This window comes from Panicum virgatum, chromosome 5K (assembly GCF_016808335.1).
Source record: "Panicum virgatum strain AP13 chromosome 5K, P.virgatum_v5, whole genome shotgun sequence".
NCBI classification, from domain to species: domain Eukaryota; kingdom Viridiplantae; phylum Streptophyta; class Magnoliopsida; order Poales; family Poaceae; genus Panicum; species Panicum virgatum.
Window position 1 is genome coordinate 57,711,433 of NC_053140.1, and position 27,610 is coordinate 57,739,042.

The 27,610-nt window shown below is 44.8% G+C and overlaps 6 protein-coding genes across 12 annotated transcripts; 4 read left to right on the forward strand and 2 right to left on the reverse strand.

Moving 5' to 3' along the window:
• The first annotated feature begins 914 nt into the window (after positions 1-914).
• LOC120710366 lies at positions 915-5,130 on the forward strand. Of its 7 annotated transcripts, none has more exons than XM_039996006.1 (7): positions 1,071-1,355; positions 1,666-1,717; positions 1,936-2,091; positions 2,184-2,306; positions 2,657-4,076; positions 4,177-4,369; positions 4,639-4,875. In XM_039996006.1, the coding sequence occupies exons 5-6, from the start codon at positions 2,970-2,972 to the stop codon at positions 4,243-4,245; spliced, it is 1,176 nt and encodes a 391-aa protein (XP_039851940.1). In that variant the 5' UTR covers positions 1,071-1,355; positions 1,666-1,717; positions 1,936-2,091; positions 2,184-2,306; positions 2,657-2,969; the 3' UTR covers positions 4,246-4,369; positions 4,639-4,875. The 7 variants fall into 7 exon arrangements, with proteins under 7 accessions (XP_039851939.1, XP_039851936.1, XP_039851940.1 ...); XM_039996004.1 differs by having other exon boundaries at positions 1,072-1,355; positions 2,953-4,076; XM_039996005.1 differs by having other exon boundaries at positions 915-1,355; positions 1,936-2,306; positions 2,953-4,076; positions 4,639-5,130.
• On the reverse strand, positions 5,099-7,759 carry LOC120710370 (ribonuclease 2-like). The gene is made up of 9 exons (XM_039996010.1): positions 7,443-7,759; positions 7,246-7,274; positions 7,081-7,154; positions 6,905-7,006; positions 6,753-6,756; positions 6,544-6,635; positions 6,217-6,378; positions 5,676-5,772; positions 5,099-5,582 (listed from the first exon to the last, which is right to left on the reverse strand). Exons 1-9 carry the CDS (start codon positions 7,655-7,657, stop codon positions 5,506-5,508), a joined length of 852 nt encoding a protein of 283 aa, XP_039851944.1. The 5' UTR covers positions 7,658-7,759; the 3' UTR covers positions 5,099-5,505.
• A 364-nt stretch (positions 7,760-8,123) lies between these two features.
• LOC120710369 (ribonuclease 2-like) lies at positions 8,124-11,734 on the reverse strand. The gene is made up of 10 exons (XM_039996009.1): positions 11,103-11,734; positions 10,983-11,011; positions 10,362-10,435; positions 10,167-10,268; positions 10,050-10,053; positions 9,799-9,890; positions 9,532-9,693; positions 8,936-9,026; positions 8,715-8,775; positions 8,124-8,366 (listed from the first exon to the last, which is right to left on the reverse strand). Exons 1-10 carry the CDS (start codon positions 11,357-11,359, stop codon positions 8,363-8,365), a joined length of 876 nt encoding a protein of 291 aa, XP_039851943.1. The 5' UTR covers positions 11,360-11,734; the 3' UTR covers positions 8,124-8,362.
• A 769-nt stretch (positions 11,735-12,503) lies between these two features.
• On the forward strand, positions 12,504-15,151 carry LOC120710371 (50S ribosomal protein L13-like). The gene is made up of 5 exons (XM_039996012.1): positions 12,504-12,685; positions 13,516-13,587; positions 13,671-13,837; positions 13,924-14,035; positions 14,699-15,151. The coding sequence occupies exons 1-5, from the start codon at positions 12,647-12,649 to the stop codon at positions 14,906-14,908; spliced, it is 600 nt and encodes a 199-aa protein (XP_039851946.1). The 5' UTR covers positions 12,504-12,646; the 3' UTR covers positions 14,909-15,151.
• Positions 15,152-15,351: 200 nt separating this feature from the next.
• Positions 15,352-19,277, forward strand: LOC120710365 (pentatricopeptide repeat-containing protein At3g02650, mitochondrial-like). The gene is made up of 2 exons (XM_039996000.1): positions 15,352-17,435; positions 18,064-19,277. Exon 1 carries the CDS (start codon positions 15,548-15,550, stop codon positions 17,351-17,353), a length of 1,806 nt encoding a protein of 601 aa, XP_039851934.1. The 5' UTR covers positions 15,352-15,547; the 3' UTR covers positions 17,354-17,435; positions 18,064-19,277.
• Positions 19,278-19,539: 262 nt separating this feature from the next.
• LOC120710368 (beta-glucosidase 4-like) lies at positions 19,540-25,842 on the forward strand. The gene is made up of 13 exons (XM_039996008.1): positions 19,540-19,968; positions 21,372-21,438; positions 21,514-21,572; positions 21,785-21,860; positions 22,002-22,076; positions 22,153-22,240; positions 22,405-22,630; positions 22,923-23,038; positions 23,259-23,470; positions 24,056-24,090; positions 24,168-24,270; positions 25,161-25,269; positions 25,351-25,842. The coding sequence occupies exons 1-13, from the start codon at positions 19,633-19,635 to the stop codon at positions 25,547-25,549; spliced, it is 1,701 nt and encodes a 566-aa protein (XP_039851942.1). The 5' UTR covers positions 19,540-19,632; the 3' UTR covers positions 25,550-25,842.
• The last annotated feature ends 1,768 nt before the right edge of the window (positions 25,843-27,610 follow it).

Below are 27,610 nucleotides of genomic sequence, written 5' to 3' on the forward strand. Positions count from 1 at the left end.
ATTTTGTAGCGTAGTATTTGGATTCAATTGCTAATGTCAAGATAATAGGGTGATATAAATTTTAACTAAGATTTAAAATTTGTGAAAGAAAAGATACAAGCGCTAAAATCCTAGTCTCATCGATTTCGACTCGGACTCTGCACGCTCGATCTATAAATCGAACCCTCAGCTTTATAGATAGTACTAGATCCGGTTGTGTGGATCCAGATCGTTCCCTTCCTTGTTGACCCGGCGGCCGGTACGGTAGTTCCGTTAGAGTAATAATGGAGTCTTCATCTAAGCGGCCGCGGCGGAACGAAGAGCGATGCAGGCATTGTTGTGCAGAGAAGAAGAAGAAGAAGCATCTGTATCTGGTGCTGGATGACTGGAAGGGCGGCTACAGCATCCACAAGCTAGGTAGGTAATCTCAATTTCTAGACTTGCCTATCAGCCTATGTTTGTGTGAGATAGAAAATGTACAATCGGTCTGTCTATCACTGTGTAGCGAAAATGTACAATCGGACCGTCGTGCATGTAGCAGCGTACAGAAATGCGAACTTCTAAAATAACAGATTCACAGGAGTGTGTAGACCGGCTAGCACCTTGTTCATTGTGTAGCGAACAGATTCACAGCCATAGGATCATGTTAGATTCTTCAAGGCTTGCTGATGCCAAAGGAATCATTCGACTGAAATAATACCTGTTACCCATCTTGATCTGGATGTAACTTCCGTTTCTTTCAAATTTGTCCTTGTAAGATGGGTTGTAAACTAACAGTTTTATTATGAATGAAAATCCCGGTTCCTCTAAAAAAAAAGATTCCAAACCCTGAATCTCTCGTTCGGGCCTAAAAATATGTAGCAGCCCACTTTTCCCCTCCCCACTGACGGCCCAAACTACCACACACGCCGATCCTCCCCACCCTCATCCCACTTGCCCAGGAGCGGAGCAGTCACCCCTGCCCTCTGCCCGTCTGCCGGTCGGCCCGCTCCCGATTCCCCTGCCGGAAGCCTAGGCGGCGGCGCGGTGCGGCGCGGCGCGCGTCACAGGTTCACAGCGGCCGGCGGCGAGGGCGTGAGGCGGCGACCGTCGGCGGGGCGGCGCGGCGCGCGTCACAGGCTCACAGCGGCCGGCGGCGAGGGCGTGAGGCGGCGACCGTCGGCGGGGCGGCGAGGCACCAAGCAGGCCAGTAGCGAGGGCACGAGCTGCAGCGTGCGGGCAGTGGCCAGCGCGCAGACGGCGAGGGCGCGAGCTGCGGGCATCCAGCAGCCCTGCCAGCAGCGCCGCAGCGGCGGTCCGGCAGCCGGCAGGCTGCAGGCGCGACTCCAGCCCCTGTCTAGAGTAAGGGGCAAGCCGGCAAGCCCTTAAGCATCAAGGTTAGTTATGGACCGTTAAATTCGTCCATATTTTGTGAATTGCTGTTTACGAAATTTCTATATGTTGAACAATTTCAAGTTATGTTGTCGGTACTCAATTACTCCTATGTGCTATTAATATGTGCTTTGGACTGTCAATTTTTTTACACCCTTCCAAATTTTGAATGCCCCCTCCCAAATCCTGGCCCGCACCTCTCGACTCGCCGCCGGCATCTCCAGCAGAGCGAACCACTAAAACATCTCCTACGTGTTTGTACCTGGCGTTGTCCGTCTTCATATCCTGATCCCTCCCGTTCCCTGTGTTTGATAGGCGTGGAGCAGAGATCCATCCGGACTCTGGATTGGTTCCTTTTGCAGAGAAGGTAAGGAATTCTAACTTTTCCTTGTTCAGATGGATTTTCCTCCCTAGGAACGAGTACTTTTCTTGTAGCTGCTGCTAATCAAACCCTAATCCCTCACCCTGAAAGCTAGTGAAGCGCCTTTGTGGCTCAAGCGTCACACGAACACTGACTCTACGATTTTGCGAGTTCTGCATCATAGTTCATTGCGTAGCATAATACTTTGCTTATTGTTACTTCAGGTTCCAGGTGGCAAACTCCACTTTGGAGATGGTTCAGCTCTTTTTGTGTGTGCCGACAGAAGGTGGCAGTGTTAATACAGTTGCGGTGGAGGCGAGGAAATCTCTTCTTAACAATGTTGAATCCATAATCAAGTCAATTATCAAGTCAGCAGGCAGGTATGAAGCTCGGTTGTGGCTGTGCAGCACTGTCTCGTCAGTCCATTCCCTCAGTCGCCATGACCAGCGGAACCTATTTCTCGATCTCTTAGAAATGAAGAATTCCAGGAGAGATGTTGCTGCCCGCTTGCTGCGTATGATTTTCGATAAGAAGCCCAAAATGGCCGGGTCTATTCTAGCAAAAAAAGGCCATATACTGGAGGAGTTCTTCCGAGGTAATTTCACATAGATATGGTTTTTCTTTCTTTTGATGGCTGCAGTCCGCCAGTTGCTCTATCCAAAATAAATTTGATAAAACTGTGTACAGAATATCTCCCTAACTTGCATAAAAGTGGCTAAGCTATCTGCTCAGCTTGTTCTCACATTGTAACTCAATTTGTGCTGGTTCTAAGGAATATGACAGCGCCTTATCATGTTATAAATCACATACTACTGTTTACTATACTTCAGTGTCTCTCTCATGTAAATTGGATAGCATAGTGTTATAGAAGTTAGTAACATACTTCCTTGTATTGAACGGAAATTCAAATGATGTTTCAGCCCACCTATTTTTAATTATCTTTAGGTACATCTGGGAATGTGGTGAAGCACCTGACCTTATCATCAAACTTCTTCTAATTACTCAGATATGACTATTATATCAAGCCCCAGCAAAATCAATAGCGTATCCTGAACACGCTTCACTCAAAGGAAAGCTGTGTGCCCCTTTGTCCTGGCCACTTAAGTAGTCCCTTTGTCAAGTAAAAGCAAATAATTGTGATGTTTTTTGCCCTGCTGAACTGTTGCCTTGTAGCAAGAATTGGTTCAGATTCTAGTTGGAACTGCTTTCATTGCATACATAACCTCTTTTAGTATCTGCAGGAAACCCAAAGCGGATAATGCAGTGGTTTGGTCATTTTGCTGTTACTGGTGAATCCACACATAAGAAAGGTGCAAAGGCACTTTCTCAGTTTGCATTCGTAAATCGTGACATGTGCTGGGAAGAACTTGAGTGGAAAGGAAAGCACAGGCAGTCTCCTGCTGTTGTTGCTACTAAGCCTCACTATTTTCGTGATCTTGATGTTCTCCAAACAGTGGAAAATTTCTTGGAGTATGTCCCTGACTTCTGGTCTTCGGATGAGCTTGCTGATTCTATTAAAGATGGTGAAATACTGCAAATTGATGCAGGATATTTTGTAGATCAATTTTTGTACTTGATGTACGAAGACAATTCCAAAGATGCATGGTGTGTGGTTGAAGATTTTTTGATTGATGAGCAGTTTTCCTCTCTTTCCCAACATCTTCTTATTCATCTGGATGAGCAAAGGCTTCTTGATTTCTTAAAATCGCTAGGCAAGCTCATTAGTCCTACTTCGCAATGCAAGGAATTGTCATTCCCATGCTGTTGGCTTGAGGTTCTTTTGTCAGGACATTGTGATCGCATATCTCTTGATGATCTTGTCTTATTGAACTGTGTCATTGCCAAGGGTAGACAACTTTGGCGGCTCATGAATGACGAAGAACAGCTGGAAGAACAGGAACAAATGGAAGAGATCCTGAAGGGCATAAATCATTTGACTGTTGCTGATCATTTTGCTCTCATGAAGGAAATGGTGGAGAGAGAATTACCTGACGCACTTAAGTGGATAGGCATTCAGTCCTGGGTCATCTTCTGTGTTTTGTCTAAAGAATGCAGGTCAGGAGATTCTTGTGAATCTTTGTTCTGTCATAACAAAATAGAGTTCCGCAAGGTTGAGGATTACACGTTAGTTCAAAATGATGGGTGCTCAATTAAACATTTACCGGATACTGATGATGTGGATCTTGCTGGAAGTAGTCAGAAAAGGAGAAAGAGGAATAGGAGGACAAAGCGGCATAGATATGATTCTGATGATGACAAGCTTGATGAACTGCTTGAACTTGGATCTTCCAATGGAAAGAACTATGTTGAATCACGAGGAAGCTGGCACCTTTCAACTGATGGTTTCTCAGCTTCTTGGGACATTGTATGTTACATTCTTTGTTGCTGAATACTGCAGTCATTGAATCAATCAATCTTCTTATGTTTTATTCTGTATATTTATGGTTGCCATCGTATTCCTGCAGGCAGACATACCGGATCACCTTTCTACATACTATTTGAAGATATGGGTAAAGTGGGCTTGCTTTAGATGATCTCATCACAGCATGTGTAGTGTGGCAATCCTGCTACATTTCAGGCAACATCTTGGGCATGGAGCCTGTATATGCAGGCATATTTCTATATCAAATCTGCAATATTTTGGTGATGAATATGAGGGTAAGTGTTAATGTCATGTACTTCATCTCCTATGCAGAGGGTTGGAGTTCTAGTGTTTGTGCATGCTGTAGAATCTGTAGGCTCGTGGTGGTTGTGATACTGCAGTGCCTTTCAGTCATCTTTTTCACGGTCATGCTACAACAACTATAAACAATGCATTTGCTATATTTATTTCATTTTAAAGTGTGGTCACATTTGTTGATCTTTTTGCATTTGCTATATATTTGTTTCGGTCTAAAGTATGCTCACATTTGTCGATGTTTTTGCAGATTCTTGCATTTAGGGATTTCCGAATGCTGCATGAGATCCAGTAGCAACTATCTTTAGAAGCTTGCTGTAGGTCGACAACAAAGGAAGATTTTTGGCTGCATAGACAATGAATGGTCCAGTCATTCATTTGGATTTTGGAGGTGGTTACTGACATTACAGATATTGAAACAAAGATAGTCTGTATTTGTACTGTACAGTGCTCGCGACTTCCAATAAAATTGCAACTACACCTTCTATACATGGAAATGTGCAAGATTGTTGCTGTGCATTGATCACCTACTGAGATTATTACATGCTTACAGCCATGAACTGTATTAGGTTCTTCAGTATAAGCTGGGAGTCTGCATCGCTTGCATTCCTAGGAATTTTGGCATTTTTTTCTTCTTCTGGTACCCCTGTATTATCATAGACATGGCAGGCGTTAAACTATTCGTTATATTTTGACAGCGAGGACATAAATACGACAATATAGTTCTGAGTTTCATCTCTCATCACTAGAAAAATCCTATCTCATGGTACAATTTTGAGTTTACAAATTGGCAATTCCTATGACATAAGAAACCAACACGAATATTTTAAAATTTGCACCAGAAACCTTTAGAATAATGGCAACAAGGACACCATCCAGCTATAGATTGTGTATATACATTGACCCGACCTTCAAAGTTATGTAAAACCTGTAAATTTCAATTCGCATGGATCTAAAAGAGCACAGTTCTCATTCAAGTGTACAAATAATTGATTCTCAGACATCAATTTTCCTGGATGTGCTTAGGCGACCACCTTCTGCTATCATAAATGCAGTCCGTGGCCCTGAAGACATTTGTTTCGTCACAGCCATGGATTGCTCTGCTGCAACAACTACATCAGGCTGTATAAATTGCTGCAGACATCTGAAAGTCGTCGAACTGTGTCATGATCTCTCTAGTTGAATTGGCAAGCACTGCAATCACGCCAAGACAGCAGGATTAGCATATACACCAACACAGTTTGAACTGCAACTAAAGCTTTAGTTTTTTTTTTTGAGACAACTTACCAAGGGGATCATATTTTGGCAGTGTGATGTACTGTGGGCAATGCTTTGTTCTTGACACACTTCCATTCGTCAAAGAAGTAGTAAGGCAATCACGAGGCTGGAAACATAAATTGAGATGAGCATTGCCGTGCAATATGCGCCATTTAAAATTTGAAAATTAACATATGTATCCAACTGTTGGGAGTTGAGACATAATAAAACGTAACAAAACATGGCACAAAACATTGATATGATGCAGATGATCATGTCCTCTGATTGATGATGATCAAGTCCTCTTAGATGATGGTTCTATTGTTAACAAGTTCTGTTATAACAGGATTCAGAGCAGCCTTTGGGGTTATATGCTAGGCTGTAACAACCTTGAGAGACACTTCAAATTTTAGCAAATGAGACTTTCGGTCCAGTAGGAACAATGTTTACAACAATGTGTTGGTGGTAATCTATCAACACTACAGTCAATGGTTATAGTGATGACCATAATATTTCATAGCAACAAATTCTAGGGAGATATTAATGGCCAAATGGGGAAGCGGGAACTCACCTTCAATTCTTTGTCGAAGCATAACCTGAGTTCTTCAACTGAGCCCCTCTTGCAAACAATTTGTGGTGATCCCCCAAAAGCATGTTTGATGGTATCGATGACATCACTCAGTGCATATTCCTTACCATTTGAAATCTGTATACCTCCACCTGACAGCATTTCCTGCAACCGTGATCCAAATTAATAATAGAGAACGGACAAAGTCCTTTGCCAGATTTGCAATAAAAGTTTTGCCAAAGCCATGCTGGCAACACAAAGATGCTTTAGCCTACCAAAGAAACCAATGTTGTGGTATGACAAATCTGCATACGAGACCTGGGTACTAACCGTAACGTTATATTTGAAGTAGAGGTCAAGGGCCATGGTGAAATATTGTAACTCATCCTGAACCACAGGGGCAGAGCAGGTTCCATGCTTCTCTGAAAAAAGAAACATCTGACAAATTCTCACAAACATCTGACAAATCAGAGCACAATGTGGGATGCTACTCTGCAAAACAAAAGTTTTGTATCACAAGGTCTCGAAAAGAACATTACCCCACTGATGATAAGCAACAGATGAACCGGGCAGAAAATGCCATCGCGCCACACAACATGCAAAGGAAACAGCACAAAGGTTGAGCTAAGGGATATTTTCGGAGTTCAGTTGCACAACAGACGAGTCAGTTCTGAATTCGGATGATGCCCACCTCGTGAGCCCAGAAGGGTCCCTTGCCGCTGAAGCATGTGGAAGAGGAGGAGCAGTACAAGGACGGCCAGTACTTGTCAAGCATATCCTTCAGTGGCAATATCTGCACGAGATGATGGGAGCAGACCATCAATCAGCACGGAAGATGCTACGCTCTGCAGCCAATCAAGCACGAACCTTGTCCATCTCGAACTGGGTGCGGCGGCAGCACGCCGGCCATGTCCCATCGTCATAGTCCGGCCACAGACCATCTGCCCCCGCAACAGTTGCAGAATTCAGAGCAAACTGATGAGGAATTCACCTGAGATGCAACCAAATCGAACGGATGGAGCGAACACTTACGGATCGTGAACCACTGGAGCGGCTCCGAGCTGCACGCGGAGCAGGAGGAAGAAAAAGGATCGCGTGAGGTCTCGCATCATCCGAAACGAAATAGCAAAAACTAATCTACCGGAGGGAGGGTTGGGTTGTTCTTCGATTGCGGATGTGGGAGGGGAACCGCTGCTAGTGGTGTTAGCGCGGCAGCGCGGAGCACGTACCGGCAGCAGCCGTTGCTGGCGCAGCAGTGGCGGGTGGAGGCGCAGATGGTGCCGGGCCACTGCAGGGAGAGCGCGAAGTAGTCGAACTCGCGCTGCGGCTTGCGGCCCAGCGGCGCGCGCGCGGAGACGGAGCCCAGGCCGCCGGCCACCACCACCAGCGCCCAGACCACCAGCAGGCACGCCGCCTTCCTCGTCGTCGTCGCCGCCGTCGCCATCGCCTCCCTCTCCTCCTCCTCTCTCGATCCCGGGGGCAGCGGTGGGGCGGTTAGCGCCGGCAGCTGCCCAGCTGAGTACACAACTCTGCGCGGCGACGAGGCCAGATGGGACGCTATCAATTGCTGTATGTGTGGGGCCAGCCATCTCACTGGCAAGCGGGCCCGCGCCGCCGAGTCAGGGACCACCCATAGATTCCAGAATAATTCGCCGATACCTTATTTAAATCGTTGGCTGGTTATCGCGATCATCTCGTGAAATCTGCAGACCGCTGAAGATAACATCCTGATAAGCAACCGGATTCCACACTGCCGTCAAAAGGCATCTGCATCACCAGTAGCCGTTAGCAAAGATCAACTAATCCAAAGCAGTTTTCCACACAAAAATAAGTAACAACTACTCGCAAGCAAAGATGTCGACGCGTCTTGTTATGAGTCCGCAATTGAGATCAAGAGTATAACACGCAAATGGCAGAGACTTTTCGTAGAGGAAAACGTCTGGGGCTCTCTGAAGATGAGGAACAATTCAGATACATTCACATCGCATTCCCAGATCTCAGTGGCCTGTCATACGGGATCATGAAAGAATTGTACAGAACCAGCAGCGCTGGCGGTTTCTTTACACATCATGGCGTCGTTCTCTGTAGCCTGTACAACCCCAACCCGGTTCCCGTCGGAACTCAGAGTCCTTCAGGGCCTGAACTCTAATCAGGCCCCGTTTAGTTCCCAAAAATTTTCAACCAAAAATTTTCACCTCCCCTTTAAAACACATGTATGAAGCAATAAATATAATTAAATAATAAAACTAATTACACAGTTTGGATGTACACGACGAGACGAATCTTTTGAGCCTAATTAGGACATGATTAGCCATAAGTGCTACAGTAACCCACATGTGCTAATGATGCGGTCAAAGGCCTCAAAATATTCGTCTCGCGGTTTCCAAGTGAGTTCTGAAATTAGTTTTTTAATTAATGTTCGAAAAGCCCTCCCGACATCTGGTCAAACAACGACGAGACACCCAAAAATTTTTGATTTTGGGAACTAAACGCTCCCTCAGCCGAACGTGTGTAGCTCGCCAGTGGCTTGGTCACTGATCCCTTCCGTAGCATTGGCCAGCACTGCAACCACAGAGTTCATTTATTAGTCCAGCAGCAAGCAGCCAATCGCCAGGCAAAAACGATGTAAAATTTGGGGTGAAAAAAATTATTTTCTCGTGTGTTCTGCACCGGTTTCAGGCAACGGCAGCAGCAGGGGTTACGGCGTGGAACGAGAGCTCACCTGATGGTTTGTACGACGGGAAAGTGACGTAGCGAGGGCAGTGGCTTCTGCTGTTCGGTGCCTTGTCAGTCTCGAACGTGCAATCACGAGGCTGCCATCCAAGAGATGCAAGTGATGTGAGCAACAGACAATATAGTATTGCTCCAACCTCAACACTTATGTTTATGTTTCTTCTTAGTTATGACGGCCCTTTGTAAATTAGTATTGCTCCAACTAAAGTTTTACCCTACTATACTCCTGATAAAAAATTCATCTCTTCTCTATCTACTATGGCCAGCAGTTTATCATCCTGCTTCAACTGACTTGACTTAAATTCAGAGAAGGAATTGTATGAAAGGACTAGTATTTCCGAGAAACATCAACTAATGTTGGAACAGCTACCTTTCATGTACCTACCATCTAAAAAAAAGAAAGGAAAAACAGCCCTTAATGTAGCTGTGACTGAACAGAAACTACCTTCCGGTGTTGTTTCGATCGGGCCGTGGGTTGAGAAAGGACCGTCAAATTAAACCATTAAGCTAATGCGCCCGATGTGTTCAAATGACGGCCATTACGCTTAATTTAGAGTTTTAATTTGGCGGTTCCGTCACACCTACCTGATAATCCTTGTGGAAGCAGAGCCTAAGTTCTTGAACCGAGCCATTCTTACAAACAAGTGATGGCATTGCCCCAAATGCATATTCAATGACAGCAACAATATGTCCAACGGCGTATTTTCTGCCGCTTGCAGGTCGGATATGGGCTTTTCTCAGGGCTTTCTGTAAGACAAGAGCAAGAACTACAGTAAGACATGCAGGCAAAATGTTACAATCTCACATGCCTCGTGCAAAGTGCATGCCATGCTGAGATGAGAGATGACTAACCGTAACATTGTATTTGCTGTAGAGATAAAGTGCTGTGGAGAAGTAGTCATATTCATCCTGTATTTCAGGATAAGCACAAGTACCATGAGTTTCTGCCAAAAAGAGAGAAAACAGAGTAGAAAGTAAGAAACAGATCTTCAATGACACTACGATCATCTTCAACATAACGAGACATAACCAGACTACTTAATGAAATTAAGAATAATTGAATGCAGCAGTTTTTGTGCCAACAATTACGGAAAATTGCATACCCCACTGGAGAAGATCCGACAAACCATCAGCACATGCACACAAACAAAAGAAACAACTTTATCAGTACTCAGCATATGCATTGTTCCCCGTAATCAAATCTCAGAAACCCCAATCACCTCATGCCCCCAAAATGGCCCCCTGCCACCAAAGCAGGTCGAAGAAGAGCCGCAATACAAGGATGGCCAGTACTTCTCTAGTATCGGCATCAACATTAAGATCTGTGGCAAAGCAAATCGCACAAACTGGCATGACAAACTGGACTAGTTCAGATACAGACATTTTGTTCTGAAATTTTTTTGCAGAAGCAGAACCTTATTGATGTTGAATCTGGTGGGTCTACAGCATGATGGCCATCCCCCATAGTTATACTGTGGCCACAGACCATCTGTTTAAACAAAATAATTATAATGAAATGGCAGCACTACTTGGATGCATACAATGTTTTTTTTTGGTTGCAACAGTATCCTATCATCAGCAATGCATTCCGGTGCCAAAAAGTTCAGCAGCTGTTTATGTCTGACGGAAACCAAATCAACCAAAGGCTGATCGAAACAACAAATCAGGCAGGTAAACTATTTGGATGCAGTTCACTGTTCAAGCAACAACCGGTCAAATATTTGATGCGTGCATTTATTTAGTACTTTCCCTAATAAATGACATTTTCATTTAAAATACACGAGATACTTTTTGTAGTCTTGATTCAAGACCGATATGAATTGAAAAGTTTGAAAAACAATCATCTATAATTCACATATCTAAATCAAATGAGCTGATGGAGAATCAAATTATTGTTGCTTCACTCTTCAGCATCTCAAATCAAACTACTATAGTAAACAATGCTTCCAGTGCAGTGGCAAAAAAACACACACAAGATATACCGTGCAGCATCGAAATGGGGACAGAAAATTTTCTAGTGGCTCGCGTGGACTTACGAATCGTGAACCATTTGAGAGGCTTCGATCTGCAGAGGATGTGAAGTAAAACCAAATGAGCTCGCTCAATCGAGTTACAGCGGCGACAATGCGAGCTATGGAGGGCAAGCGAAATGGTACCGGCAGCAGCCATTAGTCTCGCAGCAGTTGCTGGTCTGGCGGCAGATGGTGCCCGGCCACTGCAGCGCCAGCACGTAGTAGTCGAACCCCGCCCACCGCCGCTTCCTGCTGCCACCCGCCGCCGCCGCCGCCGACGACGACGACGACACCGAGGCGGACGGCGCCAGCAGCTCGCCGGGGAGCAGCACGGCGAGGCAGAGGATCGAGAGCGGGAGGAGGACGCACTTCTTCCCGCGCCGGTGCCGCCGCGTCTCCATCACCCCGCGGCCGCCGCCGCTTCCCGGCCGAACTGAAACTTCGCGGGCGCGTGTCCGGATCTGCCTCTGTGTACTACAACAAATCCATCAACTGCTGCATGATTGCGACTTGAGATGGTGGGGATGGATGGAGTAGCTTGGAGAACATGCCACAGATTACGGGCTCGATTAGTTTAGAATAATCTCGCATCGGTTAAATCCTCCGCGGGAAGATTAGTTTTTGCTTGCAGATCCGATGGCTTGCTGTGCTCGTGAAGCAAACGCGCACTATAGCCGAAGCTACGGCAGCTACGAGCACCCATCTATTGGGTTTCCCTTTCCTTTTGCTTCATTCTATGGAGGATGCAAACGTTGGAACTGCATACTTGCATAGCCAAGTTATACCATACCAGTGACAGCAAGCCAGTATCAGTTTAATTCAAACTGATTTCGAGAAAACAATAAAGAACAAAAAGCGATGTGTAACTAAGAAGGAAATTTGCCCAAAGACAGGCCGAAAAGGGCAGACAAAAAGCCCAAGAACAAAAGAAATAGCCCAGTGAGCAGTGAGGTCATATTTGGACAGAGGTTGGTTAATCCCTCATGTTGATAGGCAAGTGTCCGATGAAAATGGTTGGAAACGATCAGTGAGAGGCTCTGTCACTTTTATTTTTATAATTTTTTTATCAAAAACAAAAAGTGATACGATATTATCCGAAACAAAAACGACATCGGTATTACGATAAATTTAGAAACGAAAATATACGATCGAGAACACATCAATAATGATCGAAACTCATTGAAACGATATTTTGAAAAATAATAAATATATCATCCATGAAACTATCCATGAAAGTCAGACAAAGCTATGCTATATTTATGGAGCTGGCCTGACTTTCCTACATGACACTATAAAACACAAGGAATCCTAAACACAATAGTAATATCATTTCCATTATTTCAGATAGTTTTTTCAAAGAAAACTAATGAATTACTTTTTTATTATCCAAGAAGAACAGATAGTTTTTTTTTGGGTGGATGCCGAGGGGAGATGTGCGATATCTGGCCCAAAGGTTGGGTTTGGGCCTTTTTCTGTTCGGATTTTGGGCTTTGACAACACAGGGAGACGTCTTCCTTAATTGGGCCAAGTCGTGTGCGTGTCTCGCTCCATCCACTGGCCCAAGCCTGAATCGACTCTGCCTCACCGAGAGCGGGGTGCCTCACACACAAGCGGACGCCGTCCCCTGATCTCTGCCTCTGCCGCCGCGGCCGCCGCCTCTTCCTCCTCCGGCCACCCTTCCACTTGATATGGCTGCGGCGCCGCCGGCGTTCACTGGTAACCTGAAGGTGAGCTCATCTTCGTCCTCTTCTCCTCTCATGGCACTCTAATTTCAAGCGATAAAAACCTCCCTCACGCGCACACATTTCTCCCTCGCCCGGTGCTAAAACCTAGCGAGTCCATGCTTTGACGCCGGCGGGGACACGGCCGCAGCGTATGACACCTTCTGGGCTTCCTTGTGGTGCGCGGAAGGTTGGGAGTTGGGACTCGAGTGTTTCGACTTTCGTGGCGCATCTTGAGGGAGTATGGGGTGTACCAGAGCGTTGGACACCGGAATCTGACCGTTGGGGGCCGTTCTGTATGAACCATGGATTAACTTGAGCTGTGAACGATCCGGATTTTGATCGGACATGCTTTATGTGACTGAAATTAATATAGATTAGCGTTAGATTTTTCTTCTTACCACTGTATGCGGGGTTGGGTTGTGAAGTTCTGGACTTGTGTCGGTAAGCTGTGGTTCACCGGGAGATGAAACACGATGCTGACGACACTGGTTAGATTTATGTGTACTAAATTACTAAGTGCCTGTACTAGTAAGTGTGCTCATCCTGCTTGAATACAAAGAACATATTAATATGGCACACGTGATGGCACCTCCTTGCGATCATTTTGGTATTGTGCTAACAAATTGCATATAATTTTTTATGACGGTGTGGTTATGTAGCTTCATCTATCATTGATTGAAAGAAGCTGCATTTCTGTTTCTTTCATTCACTTGTAAAAAGGGAAGATCCACCATGTATTTTTGGTTCCCTAAACCTTAGTGTAGTTTTTGAACCTATACTAGCAAAATGTCAAGTGCTAGCAGTGACAGATGCTTCATTTTCGAACCGTGCAGAAAGCACTTGCAGGTTTAAGGAGAATCAATTTAGATGGGCTCCGTTGGCGTGTATTTGATGCAAAGGGCCAGGTTGGGCTTCTTTCCCCTGTTTCAGCTGTAGGAACTCATCGGGAAAAAAAGTATTGTGGTAAATTGCTTTGTCTCTGTGGTAGGTGCTTGGACGGTTGGCATCCCAAATAGCTGTTGTGCTACAAGGCAAGGATAAACCAACTTACACACCACATGTGGAAAATGGAGACATGTGCATTGTGCTAAATGCCAAGGATATCAGTGTTACAGGAAGAAAAATGACTGATAAGATTTACTACTGGCACACAGGGTTAGTAAGTCCCAGCAAGATTGTCCAGTACGTCGTATTTGAGATATTAATAAGTTTCTCTTGTTATGCGCTTTCGTCCCGAACAGGTATATTGGCCATCTAAAGGAAAGAAGACTCAAGGACCAGATGGAGAAAGACCCAACCGAGGTGATTCGCAAAGCTGTCCTGCGCATGCTTCCCCGCAACAGGCTGCGTGATGTAAGTGAATTTTCTCTCTCTTTTATTCTGTAAGTGATAAGACATGAGCTCATTTGTTTCTCTGAATAATCACTTATGTTATTTCTAGCATTATTTTCTGTTGTTTAACGTTGCAATGATTACTTTTATCTTGCATTTGTGAACAATTTGGCCCCCTTTAGTATTGTTGCTACATATAGTTTTTTTTTGTGCTGTTTCCTGTCTCACCGGGTTTCATCTCTAGCAGTCTAGCCAACCCCTGTTTGTTTGGACTCCTGCTGTAGAGGTTGCAGGCTTTGTCTTTCTTGAATCAATGACTGGTACAGATAGGTCTATTTTTCTGTATCCTATAGCTCCTGGATTATTAAATCTGCGTGCTGCATTGTCGTAGCTAGCTGTTCTGAAATTGTTAATGCTATGTTGTAGCCAGTGGATAATAAAATAGTGTTATTAACTGGATCTGTTGGAAATCAAATTTGGTATTTGATATTATTCATTCTTTTTTTGTTCTTGGTGCTGTTACAAGTGTCTGAAATTTCACATGAAGTTGTTGTGTTGTGCACAAATGGAATGCTTCATGACACCGTAACTTTGAGAAATCAAGCCTCTTTTCTTGTCACGCTGATATAACCAATGTGCTTCTTATGGTATTGATGTTCAACATATATTATTCTGATCATCCAGGACAGGGATCGCAAGCTAAGGATATTTTCTGGAAATGAGCATCCATTCCATAACCGCCCTCTTGAACCATTTGTGATGCCACCCAGGCAAGTACGCGAGATGCGCCCTCGTGCAAGGCGTGCATTGATAAGGGCCCAGAAAAAAGAGCAGGCAAACAGAGCCAAGGAGGAAGAAGATGCTAAGAATGCCAAAGCTGAGGTCACTGCCTAGGCACATTTTGATGTGTATTTGCATTCTACAGATCGACCCTATGATGTTTTGACAGTACTGTATTATTGTTTCTTTGACATGTAGCCTGTCGAGCCGAATAGGCACTAGAGCCTTAGGAACTTGCAAAACACATTCTGAATTTCTTTTGTATTTTATTACAGCATGTATCGCAAAACTTGTCTCGAGGCTCAGTTGCTTTCTCTAGTGAATAAGGCCCTCTTATGTTTTGTTCGACTTGTGTTATCCGAATTCTGAAGTCCAATGAAAATGTGCCAGGCAACAAATTTTCTTGCATGAGTGAAAATAAATATGCATTGTTGGCATGTTGTAAGATTTGCATTTACACCGACATTCATATCTGAAATGAAGCGGATCTCTGAAAAACTTGGTACTCACAGATTTCAGAGCGATCAAAATTACTCGAAAGCCCTCAGCAAAATTACATAGAGCAGAAACATGCTTTCGGCCCATTAATAAGTTATAATGGCCCAGTAAGATGGAGATTGTCAGCCCCAGGCCCAAAAGCCCTTAAACCCTAGAACGAAACCTCCACAGTCGTCCACGGTAGCTCCTCCTCCACGCGAACACAACCACTAGATCACCTCGCCGCCTCCGCCGCCGCCGAGGACGACGGCGACGATGTGGCGTTCGCGAGCTCGTGCTCTTCTCCTTCTCCGCTCCTCCATTCCCAGGTCGCCTCCGCCGCATCCACCACAACATCCCACTCCAACCCTGGCCCGAGCCCTACCTCCGCGCCTTCTCTCCCGCTTCCTGTCCTCCTCTCCGGATCCCATTCCCGATGCCACTTCCTCCTCCGCAGATCCCTTCCCCGAAGCCTCCTCCTCCTCGACCGCCGCTGCCCTAGATGGTGACACTGAGGCCGGGGAAGACAACTTGAGCTCGATGTGGGAAGATGATGGGGACGCCGACGACATCTTCGCATCCCCCGGCGGTGCCGACGCCATAGACGACGACGAAGAGGTCGCGCGCGTTCGCGCCGCCGTGGAGGCCACCCCAGAGGACAAGATCGCCTCCACCCTCGCCGACATGGTCGTGGACTTCAACGAGCCGCTCCTCGCCGCTGTCCTCCTTGCTGCCGAGCAATGTTCCTGTAAGAAGCTGATTTCCCTGTTCAACTATGCAGCGAAGAACAACCCAGCGGCCAAGAGCCTCTCGAATCTTGAGATCCTCGTGAGCAAGGTAGCTGATTCTGATGAGATTGACAAGATGGACGCGTACTTGCTTTGGGATTCTGTTAAGGAAATTGGCTCTGTGCCAGGATCAGTGGGCACACCGTTGTTGAATGAAATGATCGCAATATTTTGGAAGCTTGAGAAGTCGAAGGCAGCTCTGGAGGTGTTTGCCAAGTTCGATGAGTTTGGTTGTACTCCGGACAGTAACAGCTATCATCTGGTGATTGAAGCGGCACGAAAGAAGTCAATGTTCCGCTCTGCTTGTGAAATTTGTGAGAAGATGATTGGCTCTGGCTGCTTCCCTAACGGTGAGAAAGTAGGCAGAATTGTGACTTTCCTTTGCGAGGGGAAGAAGGTGAAGGTGGCACATTCGTTGTACCTAGCAGCGAAGGAGAAGAGGATTCAGATCCCAAAATCAGCCTTGGATTTCCTTGTCAGTGCTTTGGCGAGGAACGATGAGACCATTGGTACTGCTCTGGAGCTGCTGGAAGAGTACCAAGGGGAGTCGCTTAAGCATGCAGGCAAGTCCTTTGCCACGGTTATACATGCTTTGCGTAGGACAAACAAAGTGGAGGATGCAAATAATTTGTTGATGAGGATGGTGCAGCTTGAAGAGTACCAAGGGGAATCTCTTAAGAATGCAGGCAAGACATTTACCACAGTTATACATGGTTTGTGTAAGAAAAAGAAACTGGAGGATGCAAAGACATTGTTGACGAGGATGGTAGATCTTGGCCCAGCTCCTGGTAAAGCAGTGTTTAATTTTGTCATCACAGCATTGTCGAAACAGGGAGAAATGGAGGATGCAAAAGGTTTGATGAGATTGATGGAGAGCGAAGGGGTCAGTCCTGATATCTATACTTACTGTGTGCTAATGAGTGGCTATGCGAAAGGAGGCATGATTGATGAAGCCCATGCTCTACTTCGGGAAGCTAAAACGATTCACCCAAAATTAAACAGGGTCTGTTATCACATTCTTATCCGTGGATACTGCAAGATGGAGGAGTTTGAGAAAGCCATTGATTGTGTAAAGGAGATGAGGAAAGATGGGTTGCTGCCAAATGTGGATGAGTATGACAAACTGATTCAGTCATTGTGTCTCAAGGCTCTGGACTGGAGAAGAGCTGAGAAACTCCTGGAGGAAATGGAGGATAGTGGTTTGTGCCTTAAGGGTATAACTCGCAGTCTCATAGCTGCAGTCAAGGAGTTGGAAGCGGAGGAAATGCAGTCAAAGGCAAGCAAGGAAGCATAGTTTTTTCTAGAATACACTTGGGGCGATACAGCTGCTAACTAATTTTTGGGCAGCTATTAGTTTTTTGAGCTTTGCATCTCTGGTGAGCTTGCAAGAAACATCTTTGGCACTTATGTATGTCTGTTGTTATTTACTACAATAATTTTGCATTTATTTAAATGCTAGACTGACAATGAAGAGTATCTAGTTTGGTCTAAGCCTGCTGTTCATTTCTGTACGAGGATTTCCATATGTCGTGCTACATTTGGATAATTTCTTCTCCTCACATCTTATCCTATTTGAAAAACATGCATGGATTTTCCCTGGCAGTGGAATTCAACAAAGGGAAAAAAATTTCACATATTTTTTGATTTAGGATGGCATTCATTAATTGCTTAGTACACTTAAATGACACCGTTAATGTTATCTCCTGGGTCTTTTCAGTTGCACCTTATATCTTCATTAAAACTCAATTGCATGGCTAAAAAATGCTGTTCATCAGATGTCTTTTTTTAGATATCCAGTTTAGCATTTTGCTGTGCTTCTATTTGTATATCATGAACACGGATCTCTGCGTCATGACTTTAATGTATTGCCCCCAAATAGTCTGCGCCTTGATTCACCTATGTCAAGATTTTAGTTGTGCGCATTGTGTTAGGTGATTTATCTGCTAGACTGCCAGTGATATTGTCTGGCAATACAATATCTTATATTGTGTTGTATATCTGCAGAAATTGTGGCTTCCCTGGTAGCATTGCTCTGAAAAGTTGGTATGAATATTTATGAAAAGATCACTGCATGATGTAATGGATTTTATGAAGTTCATATTACTGCACTTTATAAGTTATATCTGTAGTTAAGCATAGCTGCTGTTCTGTCATCGTTTCCTCTACGAATCATTGCATTTGTGTTTTTTTTTTTCATTTTTGCATTTCATGTCTGGACTAATTTATCGCATACTACCTATTGGATTCTTACTCTTACCTGCTACATTGCACAACATACTGTTGCGCTCTAATCATCTGTCACTACACATTGTTTATTGATTTTGCACACTGTGTTCATTTGTGCAAGGTAGCTTTTCGGTTGTGACATTTTTGTTTACGAGAGTACTGAAACTAAAAAGATTAGGAGGGATCATTTTAGTTATCTCCTTGGGCATTTCCGATCTGCAGTTTTTTTCTGTGAGATCTGCCATCTTTAAGTCAGATAATTGTTAATTGGTTTCTTCGTACAATTTAAATGTTGTCCATCGTAGCTATGACACTAGCCCATTTTTTTTTCTGTCATTGATGTCAATTTTCAGAAGATCACGTGATCCATGCTGATAATTTTAAAGTCACTTGTCAGAATCAAATTTGGCAGATGGCATGCCATATTTTGAATTATTATCAGGTCATTCTGTCCTTATCTGTACCCTATGAAAATAATTTGCTGATGTTGCTGCTGCTGTCTGATATCTCCAAGACTTTTAAGCATCCCCACTGGTGGAAGCAAGCAGTCACAGAAAGATGTGATAATGCATTCAATTTGCTTTGCACAAAAAAAAATAACAAAACGAATCACGGATTGATCTCGACACAGTTGGTGGCGTCCTATTCTAGGTAGATAAGGTGGAGTTGTATTATTGGATTAAACACTGACCGCACATGGTGGTGATCATAACCTGGTCCTTGCACATGCAAGTGCTATATTTCTATGTTCTATTTGGTATTGGTGCATATCGCTTATTCTGTTCATGTGATTTTAGCACTAGCAGAAGTATCTTCGGGATAGGGTTGTCTTTATGCTTTTGTCTTGCCAAGTGACAGCTGGAGGTTTGCTCGAGTTTCTTTGGTTGAGGCTGTCCCGTCCTTCCACTGTTTTAAAATGGGCATGGCATCACAAATGGACGGTGACAAGTTGTATGCTCATTTTTAAGTCCAACTTTGAGCTAGTGCTCTCATTCTTTCGACTTTCTTGTAACAACTCGCAGTGGACCGACAAACTGCCCAGGTTGTTTTTGATTCAGAATAACTAAACTAGTGAGAGATGACGCTGAGGCCATGCCTCATCAGCGCTCTGCTTGAACTCTCAAACTTTGAACTTTGGGAGAATTCCTAGTGAATGTTCATGGCAACTGAAAGAGAGGAGGGAAAAAAAAGGAAGTGGGGGTCTTCCAGTCTGTCTGCATGACAGGGAGGGCCCGTTTCCTCTGCAACGGACGCTCTGCCACACTGGAAACAGCGCCGTCCCCCCGGCCCTCGATCGTCTCGCTCGCGTGACGCCACTCCCATTGGCGAGATAGGGGCGCACCCCACATGCCGGCTTGGCTGCTCACGTGTTCCCTCCCAGCGCGCTCGCCGGCCGGGGCAAGCCGCGCGGGGTGTCCACTTCCACGGTTCCGCCTCCGAGTTCAGAGTAAACGCCGGCCGCTATTTATTCAACTCCCCCTCCCCCGCGGCCGCAGGCGCAACCCCAAGCCGACGCTTCCGAACTCACCCACCTCCCCCGCGCTCCGCCGAGATCGCTCGCGCCTTTCGGTTCAAGCAACTCCACCGCCTGGAGCAATGGGGAGCACGGGGCGCGAGGCGGAGGTGGCCCGCGCCGACTTCCCCGACGGCTTCGTCTTCGGCGTCGCTACCTCCGCGTACCAGGTACCCGACCGGCCCCGACCGCCCCCCCCCCCCCCCCCCCCCCCATCTCATCCCGCCTCGCGTCGGCCCCAGTGGCGGAGCCTCGTGAGGAACATACGGGGCTCCGCGCCCCCGCCCCCCGCCAGGACAAAAGCACCCAGCGAACATCTAAATTTGCATGCCTGCATGTCTTCTAAACTAGCAATCTACGTGCTCAACTAACCTCTATGCACCACTGTGCTCGAGAGATGCTACAACCGCAAAGCCTGTGCTTACAGTTCTTGCACTCCCTGTACCGCTGCAGGTCCTTATCCGTTTATTATGTGTGATTTTTTTGTTTCTTCTCAAGAGTTATTGATGCATTAGGCTTGCTAGATGCGGAACTTGATTGAACTAATCATTTGATCGAACTAATCATGGCTTTGCCAAATGGCCCCCCCTTGGTTTAACGTCACGCTCCGCCACAGCTCGGCCCTCGGCCGCCTTCGCTTGGCGCCCGTCCCGTTGCGCGCCCCTAGACTGCGCGGCAGCTAGTGCACGCAGCACGCGCTGGCCTTGCTGGGGGGCTGTACTACTTGGTTCTGAGATTCGAATTGGTGTGTGGGTTCCACTGGTTGGTCTCTGCTTTGACTCTAGTTCGGAACAGTTGCGCCGTCATTGCACTTTAAGCTTGTTCCGCCTGATGATCGGCGCCTCAGCTTGAGTTTGGATCGATGCATGGGGTTGATTATTAAGCTTGCCTCGAACCTGCAGAGGCGGATTACCATTCCGCGTGTAGCGCACTAGGACCTTCTCCGTCGAATTAGTCTCTCCTGTATATTAAATATTAGCATTCCCGTTAAATTCAAGTGCAGCTTCTGATGAATTTTCGCTGTGTCTCTGGATGGGGGAGGAACGAAGATAAATGGAGTGGAAGTCGTAACGTTGGGCACAGCAGAGGATTCGCCATCCTCTAATTGCACTAACTATTTGTGGAAGTAGTTTATTTATTGAACTGGTGCCTTGTGTTGTTCAACAAAGTAGGAACAGAGTTTATGCATTTTGCATTAATTACGATGATTTATGCACCAAACCTTGCCACTATAGCCTTCACCAGGCGAATGGTGTGGACTGGAGGTGGGCCGCAGTGCCCAGTGTGACGGTAAAGAGTGTGGTACAATTTCTGTCAATATCATCCACTGCATGGTGTGGAGTGCAAGAGTGACTGATGAACAAAAGTTTAGATTCAAGTCGGGGTGTGTAAATCTCAAGGTGGACTATTAGTTGATACAAAGATGCATAGTTTTTCCTGAACAAAATAGTGCCAGCGCCTAGAGCTCTACACACTAGAAAGACTCAAAACAAAAATAGAGAGAGGAAACCAGCTGCTTTAACTCTTTCTCTCCATATTGGAAGTCATGCTGTCTGAATTCTCTCCACTTTAGATTGAGGGAGCAAGAAGGGAGGGAGGCAAAGGAGACAACATATGGGATGTATTCACAGAAGACAAAGGTTTGTTTATCTGGTTCCTTTATGATCTTGAAACACATATATCTAACTATTGTGTTTAAATGCTTCTACTTTCAGAACGTGTCTTAGATAGAAGCAATGGAGATATTGCAGTAGATCATTATCATCGATACAGGGTATTGTCTATCATTCCTTCCTCAGTTTTCATGGGAAAAGAAGAATAAGTGAAAGAAAAAAAAGGGAGGGGGGCATCTTATTTTAATATATCATCAACAACAATGGGAACTGTCTTGTTCCTCAGTTTCTACAATGTTAATATGTTTGTTCATTGTATTGCTTCCTAGAATTAGAAATTTATTGTTTGAAATGTTTGCTATGCATTTTTCAGGAAGACATCGAGCTCATGGCAAGTTTAGGTTTTCGCGCTTACAGATTTTCTATATCTTGGGCTCGTATATTTCCTGGTAGGTCAAACTTAACAAATCTGAGATTCATTTATAAATGCACATGACATATGCAGCATGATAAATGATGCATTTTCTATTGTTTGCAAATGTTAATGCTCCATATCATCTTGTGTGCATAAGATTTTATCATTCCTGCAGATGGCATGGGGGGGAAGGTCAATGAGCAAGGAGTTGCCTTCTATAACAACCTTATCAACTTTATGATTGCAAAAGGTGGCAGATGTTTTGCTTAATAACTTTAAAGTTTACAGTGCTTCTAGTTGTTAACCACTTGTCTATCTGGCAGTAGGAGTTGAGCCTTATGCAACTCTGTATCACTGGGATCTTCCAAACAATCTTCAAAAGACTCTGGGGGGCTGGATTTCTGAAAAGATTGTGTAAGTTGTTGCAGGCATCATAAGTGTGCAGCATGATTTACAGAGCTTTCTTAACTGTTAAATGGATGAGTGCATAGGATTTCAAGACAATCGTTTATTTCAAGAGTGGTTGCAGCTTGATTTGCTGTATTTTGTATGAGTTTCTCACCATCAAAATATCCCAGGGATTACTTTGCATTGTATGCAGAAGCTTGCTTTGCAAATTTCGGAGACAGAGTAAAGCGTTGGTTGACAATCAATGAGCCTCTCCAAACTGCATTTAATGGTTATGGGATTGGAGTTTTTGCACCCGGAGGATGCGAGGGTGAAACTGCTAGATGCTACTTGGCCGCCCATCACCAAATCTTGGCTCATGCTGCTGCTGTTGATGTTTATAGAAGAAAATTCAAGGTTCGTTTTACATTATTAGGATGTAGATCCTGGTCCTGGCCAGTATTCTTGAAAGAGCTGGTTCTGGGTTGCACTAATCATCAGTCAATATGGGTTTTTTTACTCCCCTTCCCTTTCATGCTTAAACGCTAATTTCCTTGTAAGAACGGAATTGGAAGTGTGGGACAGAGTACAATTCATCTTATTTCCACCAGTATTGTAAATAGTGGTATTTGGTACTCTGGTCTTCATTCCATCAGTTTGCTGTCAGCATGTTTTGTTTGTCTGATGGTTTTACGTGCTACAAAATTAGGCTGCACAAGGTGGTGAAGTAGGGCTGGTCGTCGATTGTGAATGGGCAGAACCGTTTTCGGAGAAAGCGGAAGACCAAATTGCTGCACAACGGAGGATTGACTTTCAATTTGGATGGTATGTTGCTGTTCAAATTCCTAATGTCAGTACAATTCAACATGGGCAATATCTTTCCAATGTTGTTTACCTTTCTCAATGTGCTTGAATTTTTTAACCTATACAAGGCATAAATCTTTTTTACAGAACATACAAATTTATGTAGTATAACGCGCATACTTGGCTCTGTGTTTATAGGATGATGTATGATGTCCACTGACAAGTTTTCCTTTCCTTAAAGGTTCCTGGACCCAATATATTTCGGTGATTACCCAGAAAGCATGCGTGAGCGGCTGGGCAGTGATCTTCCAACATTCTCAGAGAAAGAGAAAGAATTCATTAGGAACAAAATTGATTTTATTGGACTAAACCATTATACTTCGAGACTCATTGCCCATCGTCAGAATGCAGAAGATGTTTATTTCTATCAAGTACAACAAGTGGAGAGAATAGGTACTATACTTCAGCTACGAAGGAAAATTGTAGTATGCTGATACCAGAGGTGTTCAAGAATGTTAATTATTCAGTTGTTGTCTAGAATCAAATAATTTTATGAAATTTACATCCCTCAGCTTCCTTTCTTGGGTCTGAAAAAGAATTGAGAGGGAGGGAGCAAAGGATGTAATGTGAATGACTCCAGAAATATAGGTCAAAATGTGGTATTTTAGTAGCATACACAAATCATCTCTTGGTAGGGAGGGGAGCGAGGGACAATCCTAGCCCTGGGTGTTCACTTTATAGAAGTTAGGCTATTGGCATATTGCAAGAAGCCAAGAACATTGTACAACTCCAACCAAAAAAGGGCTGAAGGAGGAGGTTGGGGATGGAGATTACAATCCTGGAAGTTAGGAGATTACAGCAATAGAATCTAATCTTATCTCTAGATATCTGTACAAAGAGAGTTATTGCTAATTGGTCAAGTGTGTGAACTACTATGTTTGCAGTTTGCCTGAGTCATCTTTGATCAAATTTGGACTTATTCATAATCATGCCTGCAAATTGGTATTATCATTATTCTGACATGTATTCTTTTGGCAGAAAAATGGAATAGTGGTGAAAAGATTGGTGAAAGGGTCTGAACTGAACTTATTTCTCCTTATGTGTAAATTATATGGGTCTCTCCTAACGTATCATCTCAACATTTGTGCAGGCTGCATCTGAATGGCTTTTCATAGTTCCTTGGGGCCTTCATAAATTACTTAATTATATAGCGAAGAAATATGATAATCCAGCAATTTATATTACTGAGAATGGTAAGGTTCCCATACTTCCCAAATGAAAATAAAACAACGTGGGGCATCTGATACTGGTGGCATGGTACAGAATAAATTATGACAGGAAATTCTACAAATATGCCACGACTCAAATCTCGAATTGCTGAAGTCAATATCATTACATTTTTTGTCTTTCCTTCACATGAATCGAGGTTGAAGATAGAAATATTTTATGCCCCTATTTTATTCTTATGATTTCATTTTCCTGTAGATAGGATACTCTTACAATCATAGCATATGAATGACTCATTTAGTATTTTACCGGAGGCTGAAGTGCTAAAAGAAACTTAAATTGTGAATACCTGTTGCACCACTTAACGTATTGCTGAATGTGGAAGTGCAAGTGCAAGATGCATTTTGTAGGTTGTATGCACTGTCTTTTTTCCCTCTCAAATACACAGTAGCTCTGTGTATCATTGTGTTAAAGGGTAAACGAAAATGTAAAAAATGGTCCCCATACATAGCCCTGAAAGGCTGAGAATGAGAAGAAAAGATAAGGACAGGAGTCTAGTGTTTTTTTTTTGGTAAGGAGTCTTGGTTAACATGCTCAGCACTGGTAGCAAGAGTATGCATTAGATTTCCAACTTCGATCCTACTTGCATTCTAACTGAACTGTGAGCCCTGCAAAAATCTGGACAGTTCCAAATATCTGGTTTTGACAGCCATGTGTCCAAAGTATATTATATGGAAATTGGTAGGAATAAACTAGGGTGTGAATTCAGAATTTCAGAAATATAACAACAGAAATCTACCATTGTGATATTTCTTATCGCATTACAAATGATGAGTTTTGCTTGCACAAGTGATAGCCTTTTCTTCTACTGAATAACTGATCATCTGAATGGCCTTACCTTGATTCTTTCCTGTAGGCATGGATGAGGAAGATGATCAGTCCGCAACACTAGAGCAGGTTTTAAATGACACGACGAGAGTCGGTTACTTCAAAGGATACCTGGCTTCAGTTGCACAAGCAATCAAGTAAGCTGTTTTTGCAGTCCACCACACTACTATGAGTGTTCAGCCAACAAAATGACTGATGCAACCAATTGTTCGGTGCAGGGATGGAGTTGATGTCCGAGGATACTTCGCGTGGTCATTCTTGGACAACTTTGAGTGGGCTATGGGCTACACCAAGAGGTTTGGCATTGTTTATGTGGACTACAAGAATGGGCTCTCCAGGCACCCCAAAGCATCAGCCATGTGGTTCTCACGCTTCCTGAAGGGTGAGGCTGCCGAAAACAAAGCTGATACAAACTGAGCAAACAGCCCGTGGCAAGTAAAGGAACATTACACATACAGTCAGTACAGGTTCTCCTGTTGTTGTACCGTATAGTGTCGCCACTATATGTATCAGTCATAATAATCACAGATGCGCTCTGTAGCCTGTCATTGGTCGAACACTAGTACAAATGTAGTCTCGAAGGTTCAGAACTTCACACCGATAAAGTTTCAAATTCGTGCGGGGCAGCACGCTGTTGCAGATAACTCACGCTTGTTGTGCTGTAATTGTTGTATCATTGATCTGCAAGGTTGCGTTGCCAGTTCCAAAATCCATCTGTATTTTATTAGGGGACTTTTAGCGGTGTAGGTTCAAGACCCTTTATCTTTTGCTGGTGGTGGTAGGGAGGAGATGTCCTCCCGTTTGGTATGTCATCTGTGCTGAAGGACAAAGTGGCATGCGATCATTGCCCCCCTTGAAACTCGTACAGAAACAAGGGCTGGTGAAAGGGGGGGGGGGCGATGGAACCTACCAGCCCAGTTTCTTTTCTGCTCCGGGGCCCTATCGCAGCTGTAGGGTTCGCGTGACCCCTCTTTATTCTGTGCACCACCAGGACGCTGGGCAATGGTGTTTCTGCTCGCTTTCAGGTGGTTGCCTCGTTACACGCTTTGCTGCCGTGGTGCCGTTGCGTCCCGGGCTCCGGACGTTGATGCAGCGCCGGGACAGGAATCAGGCCGTTGAGGGGTGTTCTTCAGACCTCAAGAGAACGGAAGACGTCCTAGTCCTACTGATTGGTTCTGTGCTCCGCCTTTGGCCCTTTGCCTTTCTTCCCTGGGTGTCCCGGCAGCTGCAAGCAAACCCTACTACGTTCAGGTATTGGTCCCTTTCCCCTACTTGCTTCGTGCTGCCAATTGTGTGATGCTACTCAAGATCTGGTCCTCCAGAGACATAGCTTCCCAATGCAACCCCCTTGAATTCGATCAAACGTGTTAGCGGGGACGTGCTAGCGAGTGCCCTGCTCGCTCGGGCTCAGATCTGCTGTTGCATTGCCTGGATTGTTTTCCAGACACGCGGAATTTATCCTCTGATGAACGAATATGTACTGGATTGTACTGAACGAATATAGTACCAAGCTGCCCAGGTTCTTTCTTTATTAGCGATAACGTAAACAAGGCTCACTTTGCAACTTTAACATGGCTGAACGTTGGCTAAAGCCAGGGGGGTCTTTGCAGAAAAGCAAGGGGGGCACGGCGCGTAAAGCCGGCCGGTTCGCCCTCACGTGACAGCGCGTGCGTGCTCAATGCCTACCGCCTAGAGAGCCCCTAGGCCGCTGATGGGGCGGAGAAACCCGTGGATTAACCTTGATGATTACAGCGTAATGACCTCGATCGGAAGACGCCAGGTGTTTCCTAAAGTCGAGCGAATCTGGCATGCTTTCTATACCTGTCAAAGGCAAGCCCAAAGCGGCCAGATCAAGCATTGGATTCGGCTTCAAGGATGAATCGGTGTCTGGGTCTTTCGTTTCGCCTCTGCTGTGTGCTAGGGCTGAAATGGGCAAAGTTTTGTGCACGCCACAGGCTTCATTTATGCTCGTGTACCATTTGTACCTGCTGGCATATCTTATTCAGTTCTTTGCCGGGCATGCTCTGAATTTCTAATTGGGAAAGATAAAGTTTGTTAACGAGTTAATTCGTTGCTAAGTGACTGAAAACGCCTTGAGAGAACTTGAAAGGTACAGTTACCCTGATGATGGACATGGGGGAGGTATCATTGAGCCGGGCCGGGGGTAGTTTGCATGTGCAGCTCACGAGACTATGATGGAACGGAATGGTGAGGAGCGAAAGGTTTGGCGTGATTGCAATTGCAAGATTGGGTGGTGAGTGGTTCAGGTGCCCTTGCAGGCTTGCAGCTACTGGCTCCTTCCTGCAATCTGCTGGCGCTGGTCATTCACAAATCATGGTGCTAGTATTTAGGAGCACCTATCATCCATGTATTCATAGCCCCCATCTTTCACTTTGTGCTCTCATTCCAGATTTAGAATCTTGCTACCACCTTTTGTGATTCTGTCATCGCCATGGCTGCTGGGTCCTCTCCTCTCTC

What these genes read in the sequence shown, in the direction of transcription:
- LOC120710365 (XM_039996000.1), top strand. Translation starts at nt 15,548, where the DNA reads ATGTGGCGTTCGCGAGCTCGTGCTCTTCTCCTTCTCCGCTCCTCCATT.
- LOC120710370 (XM_039996010.1), bottom strand. Translation starts at nt 7,657, where the DNA reads ATGGCGACGGCGGCGACGACGACGAGGAAGGCGGCGTGCCTGCTGGTG. An exon ending in CCCAGTTCGAGATGGACAAG is followed by an intron (nt 7,007 to 7,080) that starts GTTCGTGCTTGA and finishes CATCTCGTGCAG; the next exon opens with ATATTGCCACTGAAGGATAT. An exon ending in GCTTCGACAAAGAATTGAAG is followed by an intron (nt 5,773 to 6,216) that starts GTGAGTTCCCGC and finishes TTATGTTTCCAG; the next exon opens with CCTCGTGATTGCCTTACTAC.
- LOC120710368 (XM_039996008.1), top strand. Translation starts at nt 19,633, where the DNA reads ATGCCGGCTTGGCTGCTCACGTGTTCCCTCCCAGCGCGCTCGCCGGCC. An exon ending in CAACTTTATGATTGCAAAAG is followed by an intron (nt 22,077 to 22,152) that starts GTGGCAGATGTT and finishes ATCTGGCAGTAG; the next exon opens with GAGTTGAGCCTTATGCAACT. An exon ending in ACAACAAGTGGAGAGAATAG is followed by an intron (nt 23,471 to 24,055) that starts GTACTATACTTC and finishes TTCTTTTGGCAG; the next exon opens with AAAAATGGAATAGTGGTGAA.
- LOC120710371 (XM_039996012.1), top strand. Translation starts at nt 12,647, where the DNA reads ATGGCTGCGGCGCCGCCGGCGTTCACTGGTAACCTGAAG. An exon ending in CGTTCACTGGTAACCTGAAG is followed by an intron (nt 12,686 to 13,515) that starts GTGAGCTCATCT and finishes CGAACCGTGCAG; the next exon opens with AAAGCACTTGCAGGTTTAAG. An exon ending in CCCGCAACAGGCTGCGTGAT is followed by an intron (nt 14,036 to 14,698) that starts GTAAGTGAATTT and finishes CTGATCATCCAG; the next exon opens with GACAGGGATCGCAAGCTAAG.
- LOC120710369 (XM_039996009.1), bottom strand. Translation starts at nt 11,359, where the DNA reads ATGGAGACGCGGCGGCACCGGCGCGGGAAGAAGTGCGTCCTCCTCCCG. An exon ending in TCTCAAATGGTTCACGATTC is followed by an intron (nt 10,436 to 10,982) that starts GTAAGTCCACGC and finishes TTGTTTAAACAG; the next exon opens with ATGGTCTGTGGCCACAGTAT. An exon ending in ACAGCAAATACAATGTTACG is followed by an intron (nt 9,694 to 9,798) that starts GTTAGTCATCTC and finishes CTTGTCTTACAG; the next exon opens with AAAGCCCTGAGAAAAGCCCA.
- LOC120710366 (XM_039996005.1), top strand. Translation starts at nt 1,964, where the DNA reads ATGGTTCAGCTCTTTTTGTGTGTGCCGACAGAAGGTGGCAGTGTTAAT. An exon ending in ACTGGAGGAGTTCTTCCGAG is followed by an intron (nt 2,307 to 2,952) that starts GTAATTTCACAT and finishes TAGTATCTGCAG; the next exon opens with GAAACCCAAAGCGGATAATG. An exon ending in TCTCAGCTTCTTGGGACATT is followed by an intron (nt 4,077 to 4,176) that starts GTATGTTACATT and finishes GTATTCCTGCAG; the next exon opens with GCAGACATACCGGATCACCT.